Source organism: Zingiber officinale, chromosome 2A, assembly GCF_018446385.1.
Source record: "Zingiber officinale cultivar Zhangliang chromosome 2A, Zo_v1.1, whole genome shotgun sequence".
NCBI classification, from domain to species: domain Eukaryota; kingdom Viridiplantae; phylum Streptophyta; class Magnoliopsida; order Zingiberales; family Zingiberaceae; genus Zingiber; species Zingiber officinale.
In genome coordinates this window covers 162,725,367-162,753,242 of record NC_055988.1, presented here as the reverse complement: position 1 = coordinate 162,753,242, position 27,876 = coordinate 162,725,367, and the positions used below count along the sequence as shown (strand labels likewise).

Below are 27,876 nucleotides of genomic sequence, written 5' to 3'. Positions count from 1 at the left end.
TTTACTTGGTATCTACCTCAAATGAGGTGACTAATCCAAAAGGTTCGCCCCTCTCTCATACATCTACTATAATAACACTCCTTCTCAGAAACAATCCGGAGGCGGAGAAGCCTCGTACAAGCTCACAACAATGGAATACAAGAAAAGGAAAACACAAGCTAATACAAAATGGAATCTTACAAGATTACAATCAATGAAACCCTAGCTTGCTTTCTTCTTGTTTAGGAACGCCTCTTGACCTTGGAAGTGCAGCAACACTTGTCTCCAAGAAGCTTCAAGAACTAGCTATGAGATTGGTGAAGAGTGGAAGAGAATCTGTCGAGAGCTAATAAGAATAGTGCACACCAAAGCCTTTTACCAGGCTGATAATGACTAGTTTTTCAAGCTTAATTAATTATCCTAATCGATTAGAAAACTTTCTGTTCACACGAGAACAATTCGTAAGTAATTAAGCTTTCCTATTTAATCGTTTACCGAAATCTCTGTGCCTTTTGCAAAATCCAGTTTTAAGTGATTACCCTGATCGCTTAAGCGTCGAACATAACTAACTGTTTAACGTAAAAAGACACTGTAAGCAATTACCCTAATCTCTTACAGTGTCCTAATCAATTGAACCAATCGATTAGAGAGTCTCTCTCGTGATTCCAAGCTTAAGTAATTACATTAATTGATTAAGTTACGATAATTAACTAACCTAATCGATTACCAAATCCTAACTTCCCAACTGAAGTCTAGGGTTTCTTTACCCAATATCCGGTCAATCTTGACATGTTGAAACTCCTCTTTGCCTAGCATCTGGTCAATCTTAACTTATTAGGACTTCTTCATCGAGTGTCCAGTCAATCTTTTGACCCACTTGGATTTTTCTTCTTGTGCCAAGTATCTGGTCAATCCTTTGACCTACTTTGACTTTGAATCACCAGATGTCCGGTCAACCTTGACCCACCTGGATTTCCACATGTCTGGCTTTACTCACTAGGACTTTCATCTGCCTAACTTCACTCACTAGGGCTTTTCACCTGGCTTCACTTACTAAGATTTCCTTCTGCCTAGCTTCACTCACTAGGACTTTCCAATTGTCTGACTTCACTCATCAGGACTTCCCCAACAAGTATCCGGTCAACACTGACTCACTTAGATTTTCATCTTTTGCCAACCTTCCCATAGGACTTGCCCTTACCTAACCTCCAGTTAGGACTTTCTAGTCAAGTATTTGGTCAACCTTGACCTACTTGACTTTTCTTCACATCAAACTGGTGAACCCTTGACTAGAGGCAACAATCTCCCCAAACAAACAATTATACCTACAATCTCCATATATTGTCAAATATCAAGACTCAAACTTGAGCCAACTCAAACCTAGTCAACTTGGTCAACCTTGACCTAGGAAAAATTGTACTAACATATGGATGTGTACTAGAGAGTGGGAACACTCTCAGTTGTAATGGATAGAGTGGTAGATCATGCAGAAGACATAAGAAAGGATTAGCGAGGATCGGAGCATAGTAGTGGTGAGGAAACTTACAACAATAAGGAAATCTGTGAAGTCGTGAAGGGTCACTGGTGCTGGAACTTAAAGACAATGATGGAGAAGGTGACAATATTCATAAAGCCTGAACCCATCATTCTTAGCTATCTAATTTGGAAGCTAAAAAAGACGAGCTTATTGCGCAAAGCCATTAGATCAAGCTCCCAAACCTATAGAATCTCAATAGTCTCCTTGAGTTGATATTCGCAGCATGACGTCACCACTTGTTAACCTCAGGCAGGTCGGCATTGATGGGCAATAGCATGACGTCACCACTTGTTAACCTCAGACGGGTCAGCATTGATGGCCAATAGGACAGACTAATCATGGTCCAAATACACCATCACATGTATCGTTCGCATTAATGACGCCTAACTCATAGATTTCCAAGGCAAGTACTAGTGGAGCGGTAAGGTTTTTGGGCCACATCAGCCCTAGGGATCGAGTTGACAGATAGATTAAATCATGCTACAGTTTAGTTAGTCAGACTCAAACCTCCTTCGAATAAATTTGATGGGGAGGCTTGTGATATAGTGAATAACATCGACCTACACATGGCGACGTTCGACCTCGCTACCGAGTAAAAGGTCAAGCAGAGGTAAAAGTCAAAGTGGATCCCCTGCACCAGACTCCTTCAGTCCAATCTACCCCGACACTAAGGACTCATCTCACCCAACTCCTTCGATCCAATTTATCCCGACACCAAAGACTCAGCTCACTAGACTCCACCAGTTGAGTCTATCTTGACACCAAATACTCGGCTCACTCGACTCCTCCAGCTCAGTCTAATTCAATACTAAGGACTCGACTTATCTGACTCCTCCGACTCAACCCACCTGAATTCCCTTGGATGGAATTTCCATATTACATGGCCCACTAACGATTGCTTGCTCACACAAGTACATGTATGCGTACACAATCATCAGAATTCTACTACTCCATTAATTCTTATTGTCCTGCCATAATCTCTATGTTAACTTGAGTCGGAATGGTTATGCCAAGTCCAACCTAACTTGGCGCTCATTCTAACCTCTCGATTAGTATTTGTAAGAATCTTGGGAGCCCTCACTAGTGAGTCGTTTTTCGTTGATTCACTGTATCATGATCTTTGACAAGAATATTATCAAAATAATAAATTAACCTTAACTTAAATTAGTTATCAATCATATCAAAATAACATAATCAAACTTAATCACTCGGAAAATGATTACATGTCTCTCACGTTTTTTCATATTTGATAATCATTTAAATTAGATAATAATATGAAAAAAATTCTATAACAATATTAAAAAAATCTTTTATTAAAATATAAAGTTATCTTATATGTAAAAGCCCTTTGACCATTTCCTAAGATAATAACTTGAACTTTCAATTTTCTCCCCACATCAAAATTACAAATAAAAATGTTAAAAAATTCAATATGTTTTTATAAATATTAAAATTTACAAAACGCATGTAACAGGGTGAAATCTATGAAGAAAAAATATAAAGATTTTGAAAAAAAAATATTTTTTTCCAACGGGGAATATAAAAAAAATAAAAAAAAAATATTTAGATACTCATAAAATATAATCCAACTTCAGCCTTTTTTTTTTTTTCAACACAACTTCAGCCTTTCAGTGAACACCTAAATTTTTTTTATTTAGTTTTTTTTTTATGTTTAATACAATCCAACCTAACCATTTTAAAATAAAATCTTCAATGATATACTCATAAATTAAAAAAATTAAAAAAATTAAAAGAGAACATCAAGCGAATACGCTTGCCCCAACGCCCTCACCAATCCGTCCCAGGACCAACACGGATGAGGTAAATCACGGACGGCTACTAGCCTTTGGAATAGTGACTAGCACATAAGGGAGACATTTACCTCAACTTTGTCGAGATTCGAATCTCAGACCTTATGATGACAACACCTCATGCATACCCCATCGGACACGCCCTTAGAGCATCTACAATGAATATATTAATAAGATGTTATAATACCTCCTTGATATTAACACCTATAACATCCCTTTATTTAATTGCATTCAAAATATTTAACGCGTTCAAAATAGGCAACATATGGGGTGGGCCAACCCCATTTGTGTGTGTATTTTTTTTAAAAATTTTATTTATTAAAAATTTATAAATTTAATATTATTTTTTAAAATAGTAAAATTATTTTTTAAAATAAGATTGTTATTAAAAATAATAATAATAATAATTTATTATTTTAAAATATATTTATTTAATATAATATAATTTTAAGATAATTAAATAAATTATGGGATATATAAATAATAAATGTTAATATTAAAAGGGTTAGAAGTGAACAAATAAAGATACTATTATAATAAATACGTGAAAGTAATCTTCTCACGAGATGTTGATTATTATTACAACCAGAGTGTGGTTCCGATGTCCTTACTAGCAAACAAACCGTGTTTCTATCTGTTTTTTCCTTGGCATCTCACGATAAGTGCACACATGGCACTCGACCTCCCCGCGCGAGATACGTCCGCCATAAGCAAAGCCACCGCTTCCTTTGCTGACGCAAAAGGTCGACGCGTGGCGGTCGTGGAGACACGCGGCGTCACTCCCTTGGCGGAACCTTTTGGGCCGAAAGCTTCGGCAGCACATCTGATCCGCCCCCGGCACGGCAACTGCATCACCGTCGCCCACGGACATGATTCGATCTGCGCCGTCGGATGGATTCGGCAGCGCAGACCGCTCCCGGTCTCTCGTGACGTCACTGTGGCTTTAGTGGGTCGGTGACGCCATCGCCGACCCGCTCCCCACTATTCGCCGTCACCGTCGCGTTGACGTCACCGCCCATGTGATCCGGAGGCCACCACCACCGCTTCCGCCGCCTATAAGTGCGGTTTCCTCTGCGCTGCCTTGCACCTCGTTCGCCCTTCGGTTCTGCGCCATGGAAGTGGCAGCGAGCTCGGCGGACGGGGGGTTGGGATTGGGGGCAGGAGTGGATGCGTGGGCGGCGGCGTCGCTGGCCATCGACGGTGGGGAGTCGCCGGAGAGGAGGACGGCGCGGATGGTAAGGGAGGTGATCCGGGAGAGCCCGGTGGTTGTGGTCGGCCGGCGTGGGTGCTTCATGTGCCATGTGATTCGACAGCTGCTGGCGGCGGTGGGCGCCCACCCCACGGTGATCGAGATGGAGGAAGGCGAATCGCCCGCCGCCGACGCTGCGGCTCTCCCCGCCCTCTTCATTGGCGGAGAGAGCGTGGGCGGGATCGAGGGGCTCATCGCGCTCCACCTCGGCGGCCGTCTCGTGCCGCTCCTCCGGGAGGCCGGCGCCTGAGACGCCCATCCGTCGTGCTGTTGAGGTCAATTGCGTAATATCACGGTCTCTGCGGGTGGAGTGCTTTGGAAAGGATTTGTCGTGACGCACCGTCATACCTGCCGTTTGATTGGTGTATATATCTATGGTGAAACTTGAAATGAATGGTACACCGTGTGCGTGTCTGAAACTTGTTCGGTTGTACATAGATATGGAAAATATATAGGGTGTAAGTGACAAATGTGGACATGATACAAACACAACGTCTGTGAATTCAGAAATTTCAAGGAGGATAATGAAATATTTGTTGGACTACTAAAGTGTTTGATGGGTGGATTTAAGAATGTAGGAATAGAATTATAGTACGGATATTTGAATTATGAATTTAAAAATAATAATTTAAAAATAATTTTTTGATTTATTAGAATTATTCAAACTCATGCATTTAGATTTAGGTGAGTTTTATTTTTATTCTCATTTTATTTACTATTAAACTCATATTTATAATCATTTAAATAATTTAACCAAACACCACCCATTATTAAAATGTCCGTGGATACAAAATTTGACTCAAATATTTTATCCGGTTGCTTTAGGAACAAATTCTATAGTTAAATCTAAGTCACTGTAGACGACTATTCTATATATATAACTCGCACAAACTTTCTAAAGGCAGGCTTTATTCAAGGTTGAAGGAGGGTATAAAGCAAACCTTTAGTATTTTGGGAAAAATAAGAAGCGCGCTTTAAATTTTATAAATCTAAATCATCAAAAGGCATTATTATTTTTTTTTAAAAAAAATAAGAATGCCTGCCCATCATATACTTTGTATCTTTTATTTTAACCTTTTTGTAGCATATAGTCAGTAGCTTATACACTACTGAATAGTGGCTATTATAAAAAAAACAATTATTTAATTTAAATCAAATTTACTATATTATATCAAAAATATTTTTTTATCAATTTAATCAAAATTACTTTTAAGTTAGCCAAAATCATTTGCAAAGAAATATAGAAACTCTTAAATAACTAGGACATAGTAATAGAAGTTACTAAGTAGTTATTACATAGTTATAGCTAAATTCAAAATTTAAAATCTTACAATTTTAAATTGTAAATCTGAATACTATTATATCAAAATATTAATTATCATCAAAATTATTTAAATTTAATAAAAATCATTTTAAATGTATCAAAATCATTTTAAAATAATTATAGAAGCTACGTAAATAACTGGTACTTAGTTGTAGAAGATATTAAGTAATTAGAATTATAGATAAATTCTAAATTTTAAAAACTGGAACTTTAAGTTTTAAACTTTGAATATTATTATATTAAAATACTTTTTACCAATTTGGTAAAAAAAAATATTTAAATCCATCACAATCATTTTAAATAGGTCAAAATCACTTTAAAATATTTATAGAAGTTAATAGATAGTAGCTTACTAAATAGTTACAACAAAATTATAATATTACTATATTAGCTACTACATGTTAATCATTGTTGCAACCGCATTAAAAGAAAAAGTATTCTTGTAAAATTAGGGTATATTTTTTTTAAGAGTATGCTCTTTTGACTATTTGTAAAATTTAGGATGATCTTTTGATTTTTGCCCTAGTATTTTCTTATATGAGTTTCACATATTCATTTATTTTTTTTAGATAATTCATGTGTCTAGATCTCTATAAATCCGACTAATCTTGAAAATGAACAATTTTCCTCCTGGTTCATCTACTTAGTAAATCCGAAAGTACTAATGATAGTGTGCATGTAGTCAACCTCCATAATTTTTTCTGTCATTGTAGGGTTGTTCATACCCCAATTGGGTAATCGAATCATGTGTAGTCCTCACAACCTTTCCTCCAATTAAACGCTTGTGCAAGTCCTAGTTGATTATTGAACCGTGGTGCCCTATGTATCCATCAAATACCTTACCGTTGTACTATGTCTGAGGAAAGGATTTTAACATCTAGGTTTTAGGTTTCTATACCCATTGTATTATCAAACATTCATTTTTTTAATTTTTAGTAACTCAAATATCTACTCTCTTCGAACAATTATTTTTGGATATGATCCATCTAATCCCATAAAAAATTTTCATCGAAAAAAAAAAATACTCATAAAAATATATTCAAATGACTAATATTCGCAGGTTCACTTCTCACCGAAAGGAAAAAATATCCTGAATGAACTATGCAATTAAGATGTGTAAATATTTAAATCATATACTTTTTAAATTATTAAATCATGCATCAAGTTTTTGAAAAAGAAATCAATCTGGTTGGAGGAAATTTAGGTGGCTGCTTAGTAAATTACTGAGTGGCATTGTTTCGTAAATATCGGAAAAAGAAGGAGCGATTCGATAACTTGACAATGTGGACAAGAGTCGAAGGCCAGTCCTCTCCGGGGAGACGAAAGAGAAGAAATGAAAGGAGGGAAGGAGGCGAAGTCGATCACTCTGGAGGAATACGCCGGTTTCTTCCACAACCCTCATCTCCGCCACCTCCTCTCCCATTACCAGCTCAACCAGGTACCCCTTCTTCCTTATTCCTTTCCTCTCTGACGCCATCTTGTCTGGACTCCGTTTCCTTCTGGATCCTAATGATTTTGCCCTGATGTGGTCGTTTGTTTTGTGATCTGGATCAGATCATCGTTATGCATGGATTTGTGAAGCTGCATCGATGGCCAAAGGTGCCCTCTCCTCCCTGTTGAATTGAGAATCGAGCCTTTGCATTCTGTCTTTACCGTTTTGTTCTATTCAGGAGCTCATCCTGAATGCCATCGAGTCGCTCGACTTGATGCCTCCGGAGAGGTCCACCGTGCGGGAGCGGCTGAAGGCCTCGGTTCCTCTTACGATGATGTCGCTGGAAGAGGCGAAGCAGGGTATCGATGCACTTGGCTGGCAGGAGTGCCCCTTGGGCTCCGTTCTCTCCTTTAGCGCGGCGGGTGCAGATGTGGTGGAGACACCATCGCAGACCGCTCCGAGAGCTCGGCTCAATCGCCCCTCCGCTGCCACCGCTCGCACCGGCCAGCAGGGGAAGGGTGGTAGGAGGAAGAGGAAGCGAATGAAGGAGTTGGCTTTGATAGATTTGCCTGCTGCACTGCCAATGTAAAAAAATATATGCCATTACATAAGACTAGAGACAACGGAGGCATCTGTGAGTGCTCCTACACTGCTCCTCAGTTGTTACTTGTTAGCCTTTGCAGTTTACACTAATTTTGTTGATACTCGTTCGATCAGAATACTTTTGACTTGCATGTGATCCTGAAATCCAATATTATCAGCACAATTGTTCAGTTTGGTGGTGCAGTTCCTTTCCCTACAAACTTATGGAAGGCATATCTTTTATATCATAGAGTGACATAAGTTCTTCATGGTATTAGATGCTCATGTCCCCCCCCCCCCCCCCCCCCAGCCTTGTTTTCAGGATTGCCACAATTCAAGGGAAATCCATGAAACATGCCCTAGAGCACTAGCTCTTGTATATGCATCTGCATTCTAAATGATTATCATGCCCTGAAGGTGACCTTCCCTCCTTGAGGATGACATTTTCAATTATTTTGACATGCCTTGGGAAAATAGGTATTCAAACCCTACAAAAAAATGTTGGTAAAATTTTCATTGTAGCAAAAGGTGATGTGATTACATTCACCCCAGGCTCCCTCACAGCCCGTCTCCAAGTTATGTGAAAGGATGTAAATCACGTAATCAACTTATAGCCGACCAGTGGCTAGGGGGTAGTTGGTAAAACTTTCATGAGTACACTATATGTAACTTTATAACAGTGCTACAAGAACATCAACACTAACTGTAAAACCAACAATAAGTGCTTAAATTCATTACAAGCTACTCAAAAAATGGAAACATACAACCGCCACATGCACCAACACTTTGTATTGATACTGCCCCGGGCTACGGCGCAGCGGCAAGGTGACCATGCAGTCTCCTAAACACCCATGGTTCAATTCCCAGCTACGACACATTGTAGGATATTTTCCTCCAGTGAGATGATAAACTTGGGATGTTGGGTCACCCGCTACAAGCACTTTCGGATTGACTCTGATAGTTGGTGGGAAACTTTTGTGGGATCAAGTCAGTCATCCCTAGGATTAGTCGTCCTAAAGGGTTGGATACTTGGTGCTAGCTTAAAAATAAAAGCGCACACACTTTGTATTGATATCAAAGGGATGGTAGTTATTCTACCACCATATATGTAGAGTGTACATATATTGATACCAATTGGCATGTAGTAGTTATTCTTTGTTATTTTAGTAATTCTATTGAATGTATGTATAAGTTGTTTACACGGTGGTTAAATAGTTATGGTGATAATGCTCAATAACATAATTGATACTGCTTGGATACCCTTATTGTTGTCTCCAAATCCACAAGTGAGAAGAAGCATGATACAATAGGGAGCTCAGTGATAGAGATAAAGTGATGCCAACAATTTTAACTAGTGAAACTATCTAAGTTACTAGTTCATGTTGGGCGTTGTAGCAACTTTAACTTTTTATTGAACTTATTTCCTTTTGAGTTGACGCACTCAGTGGTAGAATGAAGCTTGCTCATAGTTTTATTTTTGTTTTGTAGGATGGTACCATCTATCATTCTCTTAGTTGTTAGTATGGTGAGGTTTCGTTATCTTTAAGAATACTGTGTTAAATGTTAGGACTTTCTTTCTAAGTGGTTAACAGGTTCTATTTTTGTTATCGCGGTTGATATATTTTCATGTGGATTACTAGTATCAATTGTGTTGGATGTTTCATTGGCACAAACATGGTTTCGAACCTCATTTTTAGCTCTCTAGTTTGTTGGTCTAACATCTAATGTTGGTCAACACTTTTTTCCTAAGCCTAAGTTGGTCAAAAAACTTTCCTACGTTGGTCAACACATGTTTCTAGCAAGTATTTTAGTTTACTAAGTTTCATCTTTGTTGACCATATGTAGACTAGGTTGACCAAAGGATTTTCCTTGGTCGACCAAACCCCATCTTTCAACCTATTCTCCTAGGGTGGAGAGAGTGGTATCAAAGCATCGCAGATGGTAAGACCTATCATTCTCTTAGTTGTTAATATGACAAGTTGCCATTATCTTTATGCTTGTTAAGTTAGATGTTCGAACTTACTTTCTAAGTGGTTAACATGTTCCATTATTTTGCTGTTGTGATTGGTATATCCTCATGTGAATTAGTTATATCAATTGGGACTCGTGTTACATGTTTTGTTAACATAAACATGGTTTGGTCTTCCATTTTTGGCCCTATCTAAATTGCTGATTTCCAACATCTAAAATTTGTTGACACTCTTTTCTCAAGCCTAAGTTGGTTGGGGAACTTTGCTTGGGTTGGTCGAGACATCTTTCGAGCAATTATTTTGGTCGACCAAATTTCATCTTAAGTTGATCAAATCTCCATCTTTTATCCTATCCTCTTAGGGTGGTGTGGTTGAAATTGGTGAGTTGAATCTTTGTACTAGAGCCATTGGTATAATAGGTAAGTCTATTGGTAAGGTCAAATCGGTTATGAGAAAAAATTCTCTAGTCATAGGTGAGGAGGAGAGTAAGTCATACTTGTGTTGGAACAAGTGGACATCTATGAGCAACAACTATGATCATGTTATATTTTTATAACATGGTGGCACCTTTCCTTTATAACATGAACATATATTTTGTTGATGTAAGAGTGCTTTCCCATTAGAGAGATATGGACGGGGAAATACTTCGATCACATGATGATCGTCTGGCAATCGCTAGGGATGAGGACAAGGTTGAACGAACTGCATGGCTGTGTTTGAGAATGAACCTATTCCTTACAACATCTTCAAGAAAGTGTCTAAATGAAAATTTTTCTTGAGGGGATGAGGCCCAAAAGAGGGGGAAGTTCATGGCTCTCGAGTACGGCTGTCAGAATGTGGAGTATTGTGTTGAATTTGATAAATTGGCAGAGTTCTTTCCATTGATAAGTTCATAAGATGTTGGTAGACTACAATAAAATCATTTTATTGATGATTTGGCCCCCTCTATCTAGGTGTGATTAGCTCGATATTTGGTCATGAATTATGGAGATGTGATCCATAGAACAATGGCTATTGAGGTTGTCTTACTTTAGGTCAGGCAAGAGAAAGATCAGGGTAGGCAGAAGAGGTAAATACAACTATATATATGAGAAAAAAATAACAATCTAGTAGAGGGAAAGCTACGAAGGACAGACCTTAATTGTCTGATCTGCATCAAAAGTGTTAGATTGTGCAAAGATGACAAGTTGCCTCTATGGTTGTGGCGGTCGTAGTGGTAAAAGTACCGGAGTAATAAGAGGACTAAAGTTCGAATATTTTAGAGGATAAATATGACCGTGCATAAGTTGGTCGAGCGAAGTTCAAACAACTAAATTATAAAATCAAAATTGAAGTCATTTTCTTTAAAATTTATATGACCTTTTTAACAAGTATGAATTTAAACAAATTTAAATTGAGAATATATCAACTTTAGATGGTCAAAAGTTAAAGAACCCGCATTAGTATTTTTTTTTTTTCCTTCTAAATTTTAGATAGTTAGAGGGTTACATAATAATTATAAACAAAATTTCTCATCTTAAATCAGTATAAAATAAAAAAAGACATTTTGATGGTAAAATAAAAATAGACACCCCTTAACGATTCTGTTAAAAAAACAGGACACGTTTGATTTTTTTTCCAAATAAAAATGACAATTAGCATGAGTCACGTGACTATTTGTTACTTTTTGCCGTATTTAATTATATGAATTTTATCCTCACTCTTTTTTAATCTAACATTATATTTTCAATAAAGGCTAAATCAATTGAATTAATTTTTATTGTATTAACGAATATCACATATCTTTTAACATATTGTCAATTCTACTACAATAAACATGCTTTTATTCATTCCACATGAAATGCAGCTCTGCTTTTTTCACATCCTCAAGTTTATGAAGATAATTCTTCATCATAAACTGAACTTGTGCCAAATTTATTGGAGCTCTATGCTCTGACTCACACTACCAGTTGAAAAACTTCTTGGTCTTTCCAAAACTCTTTGCGCGCTCTTGGTCATGGCCAAACAGCCCGAAGCTAAGTGCCATTGGAGTGAGTCAGACTCATCCCTATCGGATACTGATGTAGCTTGTGTTGGTGTAGCGAGAGTGATTCGTAGAGCTAAAAGGGAGGGATGAATAATGACCTGTAAATAAAACAATTATTTCTCTTATTACTGACTTTACAAGGACACATATTAACAATACAAAGAACATATAAAGGAAAGAGACTAGATAAATTACTTCCTTACAACCCTCGTGTTATTAGTCCAAGAGCTATGAAAACACACTAAGATCTCCTTCTTTGAACATGAGTTGAAGGCGGAGAAATCCAATACAATGGTTAAGCACGAAAGCAATGAAAACAAGACTTAATAGAAATGAATATTGTAGGATCGATGACGTGCTAGAAGGGGATGAATAGCACTCGTGATTTTTTTACTCGTTTCGGCAGTGGAAGTTAGAAAGAAACAAGAGAACAATCGCTAATACTTTTGGTTACTTGGTTTGAAGCATGTGGTGACTTCTACTCCAAGGTCCATGATCGTTGATCGCTTATGTTGGATAATCACTATAAGTTTGGAAACACTTTACAAAAACTAGTACAAGTGTAATAATGAAAACAAGATTTACCGACAACAAAGAGTAAATAGTTGATAGTTGATTGTTGGAACAACATGTAGGTGTTATTGAGTCGTTCCGTAGCAACGCACACGTAAGAATAATGTTCTGAGTGAGTTGTTCAAAGCTGTTGGCCGATGCTCTTTTTATAGCCGAGCCAGATCTGATCCAGATCCACTGATCTCGAGATCAGTCTTTGACTCGAAGTTGATCGGTCGACCGATCTAGGTGTTCGGTTGATCGATCTAGGTATTCGATTGACAGAACCCTCTGAACCTGCCTAACTTCTCTTCCACATGCTTCTTGTCGGATAAGAGTCTTTGTTCGGTCTACCGATCTCGCCGTTCGGTCGACTGATCCCCAGCTCATCTGGTTCGATCAACTTGGCTTTGACCATGTCAATGCCAATCCACTATTCGGTCGACTAAACCCCAGGTTCGGTCGATCAATCCCTTGGTCGAACCCGATCAACTTGTTGAAAATCTGATCCTTCTCTTGGAGTGTTCGGTTGACTGATCCGGACGTTCAGTTGACCGATTAAGGTCAAATCTAACCTTGCAAAAAGTGTTAGTCTCCTGCAAAACAAAGTTAGACAAATATCAGCTAAAGCAATATGAAAGAATAACTTTTGACAGCTTCCAAACTGTCCGATTCCGACTTTCAATTTTTCTCCAAAAATCTTAAGTCAAACTGACGCCTACTGTTCCCTCAACGGGGAACGTGTGCTCACCTACTCCTCTCAGGAGAAGTTACCTGTTGCCAGGCTGGTCCTCCAGACCGACTTGACTTTTGCTCAGTGCTTGAGACTTCAGGTCTTCATGCTGGATGCCCGCTCCACGACCCATCCAGACTTTCACCTGGTCCGCGACCATCAGGATTTTCACCTAGATTCCCCGACTATAGGATTTTGTCCAAAGTTCATGACCTGCCAAGACTTTCCACCTAGGGTTACCACCCCCTAGAACCAGGGTTGCCTCCCCCTAGGGTTTTTTTATAACCTAGGGTTACCACCCCCTAAGACCTAGGGTTACCTCCCCCTAGGGTTTTCTATCGGCCTAGTATCCACTAGGATTGTTGCCTAAGAACACTTAAGACTTTCCTGCAAGCTCAATCACACTTGTTAGATAATAAGACAACTTAACTTTGAACCATTTGTCATTATCCAAACATAGGTTCGATCGTCTGGTGCTCACTATACCAACAATCTTCCCTTTTTTATTATGACAACCTGATTCAAAGTTAAGTAAAACATAATAATATTTACTGTAATATAATGAAAAGGAATTTAAGAATGAGCATAAGTAAAATATAACAATTTTGACATATATATAAAAAAAACTCCCCCTTATGCTCATGTTTTATGTTTAACTCTTAACTTTAACTTTTCTCTTCCCTTTTGTCATATATCAAAAAAAGGGTACTAAGTTGAGAGAAAAAGAATCTTTAAATCCGAAAGGCTAATTTTATAATCTTTTAAACTCTCCCTGAAGGATAGCACTTACTTAGCTTAAAACGTATTTATCTTTTAAACAAAATAGCTAAATACCTAGTTTTGAAAAGGATGTATTTGAAAAATACTTAACTCAATACTTAGTTTGAAAACATTTTCTTTAAAAAAATTAGCTCAATACTTAGCTTTTAAAATTTTTTAACAAAAACTTAGTTAAATATTTAGCTTAAAAAATTTGATAAAAACTTAATTAAGTACTTAGTTTTAAAAAGATTTTGATAAAAAACTTAATTAAGTAGTTAACATTAAAAAGATTTTGACAAAAACTTAGCTAAATTTAAGTTTTGAAAAGAATCCCTTGTAATAATATTTAGCTAAGAAAATGATTTCTTTAAAAAATACTTAGCTAAGTTAAAAATACTATATCAAGTACTTTGCTTTTTGAAAATATTTTTAAAACACTTAGGTAAATACATGAAAACTTAATTAAAAATATATTTTTTCAAAAACTTAGTTTTCCATCTAGAAATAGTTGAACTTCCTTTTTCAAATAAAATATTAAAAGTACTTTTCAAAAATAGTTAGACCTTCTTTTCAAAAATAGTTAAGCAAAATAAAAAATTAATCTTCCTTTTTGAAAAATACTTTGATTTGAAATCTTGAAAAAGGATAATATAACTTTGAGAAAATATTTAAGAAAAATTAATGTCTTAACTTCCTTTCACTCCTCCTTAATTAATGTAAAAAAAAATGAATGCTTTAAGTTTTAGGGTCCTAGAGTCCCAGCACGAGAGTTTAAAGTTAAAACACTAAGTTTAAAGTAAAAGTAATTATTTAGTTTCCTAATTTTCCATCTCACCCATTCTATGTTATCAAACATATTCAGCTTATGAGTTTGTATGAGATGGAGTTAAGTTAATTTTGAAGTTAATTTTATCTATCATTTTTAAAAATATTTATGATATTGAACACTATTTAAGTTTGAGTTTAAATTTGGATTTCAAAAATATTAAATTTTACATTTTAGTTTGAATTTAAATTTGGGTTTAAAATATTGAATTTTAAGTTTGAATTTAAAAATTAATTAGAATTTGAAGATTAGTTAGATTTGAACATTTAAGGATAATTAAAATTTTGAAGATTAATTAATATTTAAAAATAATTAAGATTTTAAAAATTTATGATTTGAAAATAATTAAGATTTTAAAAAGTAATAATGATTTGAAAATAATTATAATTTTAAAATTAATTATGATTTAAAATTAATTATAGTTTTGAAATTAATTAAAATTTAAAATTAATTATAGTTTTAAAATTAATTAGGATTTTAAAATTAATTAATATTAAAGTAACTTAGATTAATTAATTTGGATTAATTTTAATTGAATTGAGCTTAATTAATTTGAATTTGGTTAACTACTTTTTATTTTAAACCTATGTTCATCTCACCCTTTTCTAAATTTTCAGTGAGGGAACTTGAATAGTTTTGTAAGATGATTAATTTAATCTTCACTTCAGATTAAAATCTAAGGATTGATTTACATTTAAGTTAGGCTAAGGTTTAATAGTTAGTTAATTAAATATTTATTTCAATAATTGATTTCTAAGTTGTGATGATGCACTGAGCCTTCTTAGGTATTGGATCATTAACCACTTCTAGATAAAACTTTTTTAAAAAAATTAAATATTTAATTTTTTTTCTGAAAATCCTAGGTCTAACGAGTCAAGTGTGAATCAAGCCTAAGTCTTTATCTTCTATAATCTAATCAATTAATAATCATGAATGACATGACATTTTGAGCATATGCATGTTCATGGTAGTTATGCATGGATCAACCAAATCAAGCAATTATTAGTTAATTTCTTATTTATTGATTAGTTTCATAATTAAAAGGTACTTGATTATAGTTTGATTCGTAGAGTTTAAATTTTACCTTAGACTTGTAATCTAAGTTTAGATTTTATAATTTAGTTAAATTATTAACCATCTTTTCTAATTTATCAATTTTATCTTTTAAAATATTATTTTATTTTTCTAATTTTCTAAAAGTTAATTGCTTGCTTTTATTGAATAATTTTAAATTAGTCTTATTTAGATTTGAATCAACTTTATTCATTGTATTATTATCATGCATACCTAATTTTCGAGAGAAATCTAAACCAGAGCAATAAAGATTAACTATGATATCGACACATATTGCAAAAATTGGATTTTCATGTAATGTAAATTTACTAATATTGATTTCTCTCCCTGGATTCTTGGGTCTTCTTGTTGGACATTGACTTTTGTAGTGACTCATCCATTTGCATTTGAAGCATTCAATGTGCTCCTTCCTTTTCTAAACTCCTAGCATTGACTTCTCCTTCTCCTCCAGTTGTGTCGTCCGAATCTTACGAGTAGGGCATTGATTTTTGTGGTGTCATCTCTCCATGAACTTAAAACAAGTTATGTAAAATTTAAAATTTGAATTTATAATTTTACCTTTTAAATCAATGATAGGATTCTATCCTTTAACTATTGCCATCTAGAATTCGGACTCATATTCAACTATCTCTTCCTTGGCCATCAGTGCTATGAAATTGGTCTAATCCGATTCTTCTGAGTCTGGTTCGAAAGTTGACTCTGGGGATTTATACTCAGGTTCGAACTTAGGTTTTACTTGGTCTTCTGGCTTTGATGGAATCTCATGAAGCTCGATCAATTTTTCTCAAAACTCCTTAGCGTTGTTGAACTTTCCAACTCGATCAAGCTCTCTATTTGTCAGTCCGCATAGGAGTGTACATGTTGCTTTTGCATCTGCCTCGATTTTTCTCCTTGTTTGTATATCCCACTTGTCACAGGCGATGAGCACCTTCTTTGGTGGGGAGTATAAATCCGGTCTGGATCATGGTCCATATCTCCGCCTGGGTCTTTAGTTGGTGCTCCATTTGGTCTTTCTAGTATTCAAAATTCTCACTGGACAAGAGTGGTAGACGTGCGGTGCTGTAGTGTTCTTGGTAAGTCATTTCAAAATGCTCTTGCATAACCAAATAAAAACTCGTCCCAAGACTAGGTCTTGACTTAGTAGTGCGGGAGAGAAATAAAATAATATGTTACTAATTTCGAGAAAAGATAAAAAAAATAATATAATAATAATAATAATAATAATATTAATATTATAATTTTTTTTAAATGCAATATTTCGTCAACATTGACCAATGGTGAAAAAATGAAAATGAATTTTTCGAAAAAAAATTTGGAGGGAAAACTAAAGGAGTAAACATATATATTTGTTTAAACAAACACGATATATAATTTTCTTTTTTCAAAAACGACTCCCCTGCTCGATTGATGGTTTCACTAATTCAGAGCAACCTGGCTCTTATTGTCACGCCCCAGGTAGTCCCTGTCCGAAGAAATTTCGGCAGCATCTCCCCTGTACGGCGGACAATATGAAGCTCAGTATACATATATCTCTATACCTCGGCCACACACGGCCGGAATAATACAATACAAATAAGAAACAAACCACGCAGTTTATATCAACATTCCACACAGATATAATATATGATCAATCCACGCAGTTTAATAAAGAAAGACGATATAGAACCTCGAAGATATATGTAAACAGCCTACTCCACTACAACGAAGAAACAAATCCACGAAGTAATGGAAATACAACCGCAGCGGAAAACAAAAGTAGCAAACCCGAATGTGCAATGTAAAGTCCACAATACAAACCCACAATACAAGTATATAAGATGCAAAAGCAAAATATAATCCGACAAAGAAAATCCTCGCGATAATGGGGCTAGCGACTGGAATCTCTCGGCCTCAACCTGAAAAATAGTAATAACGGGTGAGTTCAAAGAACTCACAAATCCAATAAATGTACAAGAACATATAACTACCAAATATTCCTACAGTCTCCTAAACCATAGGACCTACAATACAGTCTCCTAACAATATAATAGGTATGCATAGATAAATGTAATGAGTAACTGTAAGCATGTAATACAATTTACAAAGAATAATAAGAAATGCATAACGAAATAAACTGACTCACCGCGAGGCTTGGGCGAATGACGTGGACATACATGATAAAGATAGTCGAACAACACGCATGTATCCCGTATGCATGTCAATCATATGCAATCACCCAAGTGCATCATCCAATATGCAACAATCACAATAAATGCAATCTGTGCATATGATGCGATATGACATGGTCACCCCGACGCTAGTCAGCCGTCTCACACGCGATGGCGAGACCGAGTAGGTAGGGTTGTGACACCACTCTGCATCACTACCCCGATGAGTGACCGAGTGGACGGATGCCGTTTGAGTACACCTATCCTCCTACCTCAAACATAGTGAGGGAGCGTAACGCCTCAACTCCATAGGCAAGAGGAGGGATCCCTGTCCGCCACGCTGCAGCCACACTACCCATGAGCGTATGAGCGCCACAGAGCAACCGCCATACACACTGGTGTGTGCCACTACCCATGCAAGGGTCACGTTGTGTGCAGTGCCGTAGCCACCGACGAGCTCAACAATAATGGAGTCAATCGCCCAAGATGCAATCATGCAGATGGTGCATGATGCTAACAACATACACGAACATAGCCTCCTCCATATATGCGGGTGCCCAAAAGGTAAACGCATATATATAACCATGATATAAACAGCATAAACTCAAAGATATCACATATAACAATGATGTAAGTATCATGAATCCAAGAGCATGTATCCCACATGTAAAGCAACTAATCCGGTAGAGTAGAGCACTATAGACATGCATCTCTATGAACATATATATACATGGCAAGAGGTAAATATCCAATCCTGAAGTAAGGCAACTAACAGATGAAGCATGTGATAGGTATCAACTAGCTAAGACCAGGGAAGAAATAAATCTACCACCTATCACTAGCAACTATATATAAACTATACATATCATAAGACAGTATCAAAAGATAAGTCAAAGGGTACCCGCCTCGAATAGAAGGTACAATCCGGTCCTAATCCAATATCGAGATGCTCGTCTCGAATCAGAGTCCTGTGTAAATACATTTACCTTTTATTTAGCTAGAATACTAACAAATAGCTAAATAAAGCTTAAGTAGAAATTTAGGAACAACCCTAAACCATATCCCACAACCTTTCTAACGGTTGACTAAGGATAGTTTCCTAATCCCTAATCAACCACTAGATTAGCAAATCAAACCTAAATCCATATAACCTAATTAATCTACACAACCTAATGATAATTAATTATCAATAGGTATCAAGATCATACCTAATCATCTAACACATAATCTATAACATGTTCCAACCACAATTCATTTCAAACCTAACCCTAAATCAACACTACACATGTATCAAAATCCCTACACATACCTCAATTCCCAGCTGAACTAGGTGCTGTATCAAGTACACTGAGGTATGGATGACTGCCGATCCAAACTGAGCTGGCTGGATGAGGTGTCTGCCGAAGCCAAAAACACCACAGCAAGAACCAAAACAGATCTTCACCTTGCTGGATCAGAAAACTCACAGCAACCTCTGCTGGAGTTCTTTCCCAATTCACCCGAGACCTCAATCAGCAGCGACACAGAGGGAATCCAAGATCGCCTTCACAGAACAGGACCTCGCCTCCTGATCGGATCAAGAAGGGTTCAATCAATGGAGATCACGGATCACACAACACCAGAATAGAGCGCTAACCCATGAATCAACAAGAACCCAACCATGAATCAAGAGGAAAGAAGAGTTTCGATGGCTTACCTTTGAAGCCCTAATTGCTCTTCCACGCCGGCGATCGGGCGGCACGACTCAATCCAGTGATGTCGATCGGGGAAGAAAAGGATCGGCAGACTCGGCTGAGAAGAAAGAAATCGGAGATTGAAGGAAACCAGAGGAGGAGAGAATCGGAACCCTTATGCTCCGAGCTCCGATCTGCGCCAACGACGCCGAGAGAAGATCAGCGCTCTCACCTAGGGCTGGAGAAAATCACCCACGTCCGGATCTGCGCTAGCGACTGCTCCCCTGGGTCGAGATCGACGATCGCCGGAGCTGGACCCTTGCTCCCGTCGCCGTCGCTTGTCCGCGAGAGAGAACCGAGAAGGAAGGGAGGTTCGCGTCGGCAGAGAGGGGAAAGGTCGGGTCGGGATCAGCGATTTGGGGGAGGAAATAAAGGGAAAAGGATTTATATAATAAAAACATTTTCTCACTTAAATTGGTATCCCAAACAGGCTTTATCCGAACTTATCGATCTATCCCCTCAAAATCCTCCGTACAAGCTCCGAAAAATTTCCAGAAAATTTCTAAAAATTCCGAAAAAATTCTATAAGTCTATTTCTGAAATAACCCTATTTATTTAAATTTTCCGAGATCTCACATCCTCCCCTACTAATAAAATAATTTGGTCCCCAAATTTCGCTATAACCAACAGCAAACACTAGAATATAACCAAACGGTATAAATACTGAAAGGAACTCTAACCCACATACCTCAAGCAAAAAGATGAGGGTATCGAGCTCGGATCGTATCCTCGTGCTCCCATGTAGCCTCCTCGTCAGAATGATGCTGCCATCCGACTTTAACCAGTCGGACAGTCTTGTTCCGTAGCTGACGCTCCCTGTGGTCCAGAATCCGCACCGGAACCTCCTCGTAAGTAACATCAGGCTGAATAGGAACAGATACATCTGACAGAACATGTGCTGGATCGGATACGTATCTCCTCAGCATAGATACATGGAATACATCATGAATGCCAGCTAGAGATGGTGGTAGCGCCAGACGGTAAGCCACTGCTCCAATCCTCTCCAAGATCTGGAATGGTCCAATATATCGGGGGGCTAGCTTACCTCGGAGACCAAATCTCTTCACCCCTTTCGTGGGTGAAACTCTAAGAAATACATGATCACCAATGGAGAACTCCAGGGGTCTCCGTCTCTGATCAGCATAACTTTTCTGGCGGTCCTGGGCCTCTGACATCCTCCGTCTGATAGTGCGAACCAGCTCCGCATCCTGCTGAGCTCTCTGAGGTCCTACCAATCGAGCCTCCCCAACCTCTTCCCGGAGGACGGGTGTCCGACAAGGCCTACCATACAACGCCTCAAACGGTGCCATCTGGATAGCCGAATGATAGCTGTTGTTGTAGGCGAACTCCACTAATGGCAGGTGGTCCTCCCAACTACCTCCGAAGTCCATGACACAAGACCTCAGCAAGTCCTCCAATGTCTGAATAGTCCGCCCGATCGCCCATCCGTCGGATGGAATGCCGATCAAACGGTGTGCCCAAGGCCCGCCGCAGTCGCCGACCGGACGTGAAATGCGGGTCTCTATCGATATAATGCTCAACGGAACTCCATGCAACTGATAATCTCGACAAGACAACTCAGCTAATCGATCCAGAATCGCCTTCCTGATCGCTAAAAGTGTGCGGATTTGGTTAATCGGTCAACGATTACCCAAATCGCATCATGACCTCGCCGAGTCCTAGGCAATCCTACCACAAAATCCATAGTGATATGCTCCACTTCCACTGGAATAGGGATCCTCAAGTAAACCAAGAGGTCTCTCGTGCTCACCTTCACCGACAAACAAGACACCTAGCTACAAAATCTGCGATGTCTTTCTTCATGCCGCTCCACCAATAGGAACGTCTCAAATCGCGATACATACGAGTCCCACCGGTGGATAGCAAATCTAGAACGATGAGCCTCAAGTAACTCCTCCATGACCGGTGAGACCGAGGTACACATAATCGCCTCGAAATAAATACTACCTCAAGATCTCGTAAACTCGGTCACGTCCGAAGCTATCTGTCGCCAATGAATCAGAATCTTGATCTCCTACTGGGCCTCTCGAATCCTCATCCCGATCGACGATCGAGCAATCATGGTAACAAGAATACCTGCTCTGTCTGTCCCTGCTCTCAAGGCCCAACTCGGAGAATCCCGAATCAAGTCCGTGATCAAACTTGGTGACAAGCTAAAGTCCCTCTGGACTTCAAGTGCATCAAGAACCACATTAGCTTTACCCGGATGGTAGCTAATAGTACAATCATAATCCTTCAGAACTCCATCCATCTCCTCTGTCGGAGATTGAGTTCCTCGGTAAAATATATTTGAGACTCTTATGATCAGTAAGAACCTCAAAAGTAATACCATAAAGATGATGTCGCCAAATCTTCAAAGCAAAGATAATAGCAACTAGCTCTAAATCATGTATTGGGTAGTTCTTCTCATGCTCCTTCAACCGACGAGAAGCATAGGAGACTACCCTACCGTGTCAGCATCAAAATACCAAGCCCGAAGAGATGCGTCTGTAAAGTATTTAATCCGTCATCACCGTAAGGTAAAACCAAAACGGTGCGATACCAATCTCCGCTCACTCCGAAGTCGGTCTCACAAGCCTCGACCACGTGAACTTCACGCCTTTCCTAGTCGACGTGTCAACGGCATAGCAATCGGAGAAACCCTCAACGAATCGTCGGTAATATCCACCAAGTCCAAGAAACTACGGATCTCCTGGATCGACTTCGGCTGGCTAGTGATAGCCTCGATCTTCGAGGATCCACAAATACCTCGGCTAGACACCACGTGTCCTAGAAAACCAACCGAGGGAAGCCAAAATGCACACTTGCTGCATACAGACGATGTCGTCGAAGAGTCTCCAAGACTATGCGAAGATGCGATGCATCCTCCTGAACGCGAATAGATCAATATATCATCGATAAACACAATAACAAACTGATCTAGGTACTCCAAAAGATACGGTTCATCGATCCATAAATACCGCTGAGCATTGGTAAGCCCAAATGGCATTACCAAAACTCGTAATGTCCGTATCTCGTGCGAATCATGTCTTCTGAATATCGGAATCTCTAACTCTCACCGATGATATCCGCATAGTAGATCAATCTTAGAATACACTGATGTATCTCTGAGCTGATCAAATAAATCCTCAATCCGGCAAGGGTACTTATTTCGATAGTCACCGCATTCGTTGTCTCAATCGATGCACAACCTCGAGTACCATCCTCCTTCTTGACGAATAATACCGAGAACACTAAGGTGGAATACCGTGGGTTCTCCACAAGGATACCGAAATGCTCCTGCAGCTGCTGCAAGGGGAGTTGTCCTCTGCCGACGATGCGAAGATTGGGCTTCCGGCCCGCCTCGGTCCCGGATTGACCAAACCGCCTCCCGGAACAGAAATCCCAGATGCACTCTCGGCTCAAGTGCCCAGGCAGCTTGCAATAATAGCAAACTGACAGTCCCAAGGCGCACGCAGAGGTGATGTGATCTCGGGCTCCGCATCTGGTGCAGTAAGAGTCACCCGTGGACTGTTTCCGCTTCTGCTGAGCAGAGCGAGAACGTCCTGATCGCCCTGACTTCTGGCGTCGGCCAGATGACCCAGAAGTGCTCTGACCCGTCTGAGTGCGACTGCTATGCTACTGTCCGATAGCATGTGGCTGCTGGATCTGTCCGGAAGTCCGATCAGTCTGCTTCCTCTTCTTGTCCGCATTCACTCTCCGATGAGTAGACTCAATCATGAGAGCTCTATCCAGTGTCTCGGTGTATGATGAAGTACCAAAACCAGACATCTTCAGCTGAAGATGCCCGTCCAGTCCCTGGACGAACTGAAGCATACAAGATCTGTCATCGGCAACTAACTCAGGACAGAATCTGGCCAACCGATTAAATTCGGCATTAGATTCCATAACTGAGCGATCATTTTGCCGAAGACTCAGAAAATCCTACCGACGTGTCATCTGATACGCCCGGGGAGAATACTGACTCTCGAATGTCTCCCTAAATCTCGCCCAAGTAATATGATGCTCGCCTATAATCGAGCACTACGTGTCCCACCAGATCCCTGCCTCATCTCGTACCTCAAGTACGTAGTAGTAGGCACGACTAGATGGGGTGTCGGGTATACTGAAGGTGATACCACTAGTGGTAAATCGATGTAGATACCTCTGAAGTCGGAACCGTCAAGATCTTATAATCCGACGTGCCTATAATATCCTGACGAGTCTATCCCTAATGGGCAGGCTCGACCCTAGCAGATCTCTCTAGAGACTCTATCTCTAGAGAATCTATCGACCTCTTACGTGTGCGACCACGTCTAAGTACTAGAACACGTGTATGTGTCATATCTGTAAACAAAATGTTACCCAAATATCACTACAGGAATAAGAACTGAAAAATTACCTCACTTACCTATTTACCGTCTGGAGATGTCCTGTCGCTGCTTAGCCCCAAAAAGAACCTCGTCAAAATACCTCGGAATTCTGAAACGAGAAAATCGACGGAAATCCGTACAATCCGAAAATATACAAATACGCTCGCGAAAGTAAGCCTCGTAAATCCGAAGCCCGACAAGTAGATATCGCAAAACTGTGCTCTGATACCAAATAAATTGGTATCAGATAAACCTTGAAAATCCAAAACGAAGAGCAAGTATCGTGAGCCTAGCTCTGATACCAAAAATTGTCACGCCCCAGGTAGTCCCTGTCCGAAGAAATTTCGGCAGCATCTCCCCTGTACGGCGGACAATATGAAGCTCAGTATACATATATCTCTATACCTCGGCCACACACGGCCGGAATAATACAATACAAATAAGAAACAAACCACGCAGTTTATATCAACATTCCACACAGATATAATATATGATCAATCCACGCAGTTTAATAAAGAAAGACGATATAGAACCTCGAAGATATATGTAAACAGCCTACTCCACTACAACGAAGAAACAAATCCACGAAGTAATGGAAATACAACCGCAGCGGAAAACAAAAGTAGCAAACCCGAATGTTCAATATAAAGTCCACAATACAAACCCACAATACAAGTATATAAGATGCAAAAGCAAAATATAATCCGACAAAGAAAATCCTCGCAATAATGGGGCTAGCGACTGGAATATCTCCTGACGGCCTCAACCTAAAAAATAGTAACAACGGGGTGAGTTCAAAGAACTCAGCAGGTAATCCAATAGATATGTACAGCAACATATAACAACCAGTAATATCCTAAGGTACAGTCTCCTAAACCATAGGACCCACAGTACAGTCTCCTAACAATATAACAGGTATGCATAGCTGAATAAACTGTAATGAGTAACCAGAAGCATGTAATATAGTTTACAGCAAGAATAATAAGAAATGCATAACTGAAATAAACTGTACTCACCTGCGAGGCTTGGGCGAATGACTGTGGACATACACAGATAAAGATAGTCAGAACAAATACGCATGTATCCTGTATGTATGTCAATCATATGCAGTCACCCAAGTGCATCATCCAATATGCAACAATCACAATAAATGCAATCTGTGCATATGATGCAATATGACATGGTCACCCCTGACGCCAGTCAGCCGTCTCACACGCGATGGCGAGACCGAGAAGATAGGGCTGTGACACCGTGCACTCGTCGTCACTACCCCGATGAGTGACCGAGTGGACGGGATGTACACCTATCCTCCTACCTCAAACATAGTGAGGGAGCGAACGCTCTCAACTCCCGATACGCAATGACGGGAGGGATCCCTGTCCGCTACCACGCTGCGTCACACTACCCATGAGCGGACCAGCGGAGCGCCTACAGAGCAACTGCCATACACACCCTGGGTGCTGTGCCACTACCCATGCAGTGGTCACGTTGTGTGCAGGCCCGTGTAGCCGGCCGACGAGCTCAACAATAATGGAGTCGTCAATCGCCCAGCATGCAATCATGCAGGATGGTGCATGATGCTACAGTATGTCATACCTGAACATAGCCTCCTCCATATATGTGTGCGCCCAAAAGGTAAACGCATATATATAACCATGATATAAACAGCATAAACTCAAAGATATCACATATAACAATGATGTAAGTATCATGAATCCAAGAGCATGTATCCCACATGTAAAGCAACTAATCCGGTAGAGTAGAGCACTATAGACATGCATCTCTATGAACATATATATACATGGCAAGAGGTAAATATCCAATCCTGAAGTAAGGCAACTAACAGATGAAGCATGTGATAGGTATCAACTAGCTAAGACCAGGGAAGAAATAAATCTACCACCTATCACTAGCAACTATATATAAACTATACATATCATAAGACAGTATCAAAAGATAAGTCAAAGGGTACCCGCCTCGAATAGAAGGTACAATCCGGTCCTAATCCAATATCGAGATGCTCGTCTCGAATCAGAGTCCTGTGTAAATACATTTACCTTTTATTTAGCTAGAATACTAACAAATAGCTAAATAAAGCTTAAGTAGAAATTTAGGAACAACCCTAAACCATATCCCACAACCTTTCTAACGGTTGACTAAGGATAGTTTCCTAATCCCTAATCAACCACTAGATTAGCAAATCAAACCTAAATCCATATAACCTAATTAATCTACACAACCTAATGATAATTAATTATCAATAGGTATCAAGATCATACCTAATCATCTAACACATAATCTATAACATGTTCCAACCACAATTCATTTCAAACCTAACCCTAAATCAACACTACACATGTATCAAAATCCCTACACATACCTCAATTCCCAGCTGAACTAGGTGCTGTATCAAGTACACTGAGGTATGGATGACTGCCGATCCAAACTGAGCTGGCTGGATGAGGTGTCTGCCGAAGCTAAAGACACCACAGCAAGAACCAAAACAGATCTTCACCTTGCTGGATCAGAAAACTCACAGCAACCTCTGCTGGAGTTCTTTCCCAATTCACCCGAGACCTCAATCAGCAGCGACACAGAGGGAATCCAAGATCGCCTTCACAGAACAGGACCTCGCCTCCTGATCGGATCAAGAAGGGTTCAATCAATGGAGATCACGGATCACACAACACCAGAATAGAGCGCTAACCCATGAATCAACAAGAACCCAACCATGAATCAAGAGGAAAGAAGAGTTTCGATGGCTTACCTTTGAAGCCCTAATTGCTCTTCCACGCCGGCGATCGGGCGGCACGACTCAATCCAGTGATGTCGATCGGGGAAGAAAAGGATCGGCAGACTCGGCTGAGAAGAAAGAAATCGGAGATTGAAGGAAACCAGAGGAGGAGAGAATCGGAACCCTTATGCTCCGAGCTCCGATCTGCGCCGACGACGCCGAGAGAAGATCAGCGCTCTCACCTAGGGCTGGAGAAAATCACCCACGTCCGGATCTGCGCTAGCGACTGCTCCCCTGGGTCGAGATCGACGATCGCCGGAGCTGGACCCTTGCTCCCGTCGCCGTCGCTTGTCCGCGAGAGAGAACCGAGAAGGAAGGGAGGTTCGCGTCGGCAGAGAGGGGAAAGGTCGGGTCGGGATCGGCGATTTGGGGGAGGAAATAAAGGGAAAAGGATTTATATAATAAAAACATTTTCTCACTTAAATTGGTATCCCAAACAGGCTTTATCCGAACTTATCGATCTATCCCCTCAAAATCCTCCGTACAAGCTCCGAAAAATTTCCAGAAAATTTCTAAAAATTCCGGAAAAATTCTATAAGGCTATTTCTGAAATAACCCTATTTATTTAAATTTTCCGAGATCTCACACTTATACCAATTGTAGGATCGATGACGTGATAGGGGGTGAATATCACTCGTGGCTTTTTCACTCGTTTCAGAAAACACAAAGTAAATGCAGCGGAAGATAGAAAGAAACAAGGGAACAATCGCTAACACTTTTTGTTACTTGGTTCAGAACATGTGGCGACTTCTACTCTAAGGTCTGTAATTGTTGATCGCTTACGTTGGGTAATCACTATAAGTTCGGAAACACTTTACAAAGACTAGTACAAGTATAATAATGAAAACAAGATTTACTGACAACAAAGAGTAAATAGTTGATAGTCAATTGTCAGAACAGTAGTTAGGCGTTGTTGAATTGTTCCATAGCAGCGAGCATGTAAGAAGAATGTTCTAAGTGAGTTGTTCGAAG

General features: G+C 39.2%; 2 protein-coding genes and 2 long non-coding RNA genes across 4 annotated transcripts; 2 read left to right on the top strand and 2 right to left on the bottom strand.

Moving 5' to 3' along the window:
• Nucleotides 1–3,997: 3,997 nt before the first annotated feature.
• Nucleotides 3,998–5,120, top strand: LOC122044197. The gene is made up of 2 exons (XM_042604727.1): nt 3,998–4,213; nt 4,275–5,120. The coding sequence occupies exons 1-2, from the start codon at nt 3,998–4,000 to the stop codon at nt 4,824–4,826; spliced, it is 768 nt and encodes a 255-aa protein (XP_042460661.1). The 3' UTR covers nt 4,827–5,120.
• Nucleotides 5,121–7,177: 2,057 nt separating this feature from the next.
• On the top strand, nt 7,178–8,105 carry LOC122040227. Its single transcript, XM_042599564.1, has 3 exons — nt 7,178–7,338; nt 7,455–7,499; nt 7,571–8,105. The coding sequence occupies exons 1-3, from the start codon at nt 7,234–7,236 to the stop codon at nt 7,919–7,921; spliced, it is 501 nt and encodes a 166-aa protein (XP_042455498.1). The 5' UTR covers nt 7,178–7,233; the 3' UTR covers nt 7,922–8,105.
• Nucleotides 8,106–18,941: 10,836 nt separating this feature from the next.
• Nucleotides 18,942–19,872, bottom strand: LOC122040226. The gene is made up of 3 exons (XR_006128558.1): nt 19,701–19,872; nt 19,314–19,571; nt 18,942–18,972 (listed from the first exon to the last, which is right to left on the bottom strand). It is a non-coding gene; the product is annotated as an uncharacterized LOC122040226 (long non-coding RNA).
• A 6,224-nt stretch (nt 19,873–26,096) lies between these two features.
• On the bottom strand, nt 26,097–27,254 carry LOC122040225. Its single transcript, XR_006128557.1, has 3 exons — nt 26,878–27,254; nt 26,491–26,748; nt 26,097–26,149 (listed from the first exon to the last, which is right to left on the bottom strand). It is a non-coding gene; the product is annotated as an uncharacterized LOC122040225 (long non-coding RNA).
• Nucleotides 27,255–27,876: the final 622 nt, after the last annotated feature.

Excerpts from the sequence above, each read along its gene's own strand:
- LOC122044197 (XM_042604727.1), top strand. The coding sequence starts at position 3,998 with ATGGCACTCGACCTCCCCGCGCGAGATACGTCCGCCATAAGCAAAGCC. Across the intron at positions 4,214-4,274 it reads GACATGATTCGATCTGCGCC|TGGGTCGGTGACGCCATCGC; the intron begins GTCGGATGGATT and ends CTGTGGCTTTAG.
- LOC122040227 (XM_042599564.1), top strand. The coding sequence starts at position 7,234 with ATGAAAGGAGGGAAGGAGGCGAAGTCGATCACTCTGGAGGAATACGCC. Across the intron at positions 7,339-7,454 it reads CCCATTACCAGCTCAACCAG|ATCATCGTTATGCATGGATT; the intron begins GTACCCCTTCTT and ends GATCTGGATCAG. Across the intron at positions 7,500-7,570 it reads AGCTGCATCGATGGCCAAAG|GAGCTCATCCTGAATGCCAT; the intron begins GTGCCCTCTCCT and ends TGTTCTATTCAG.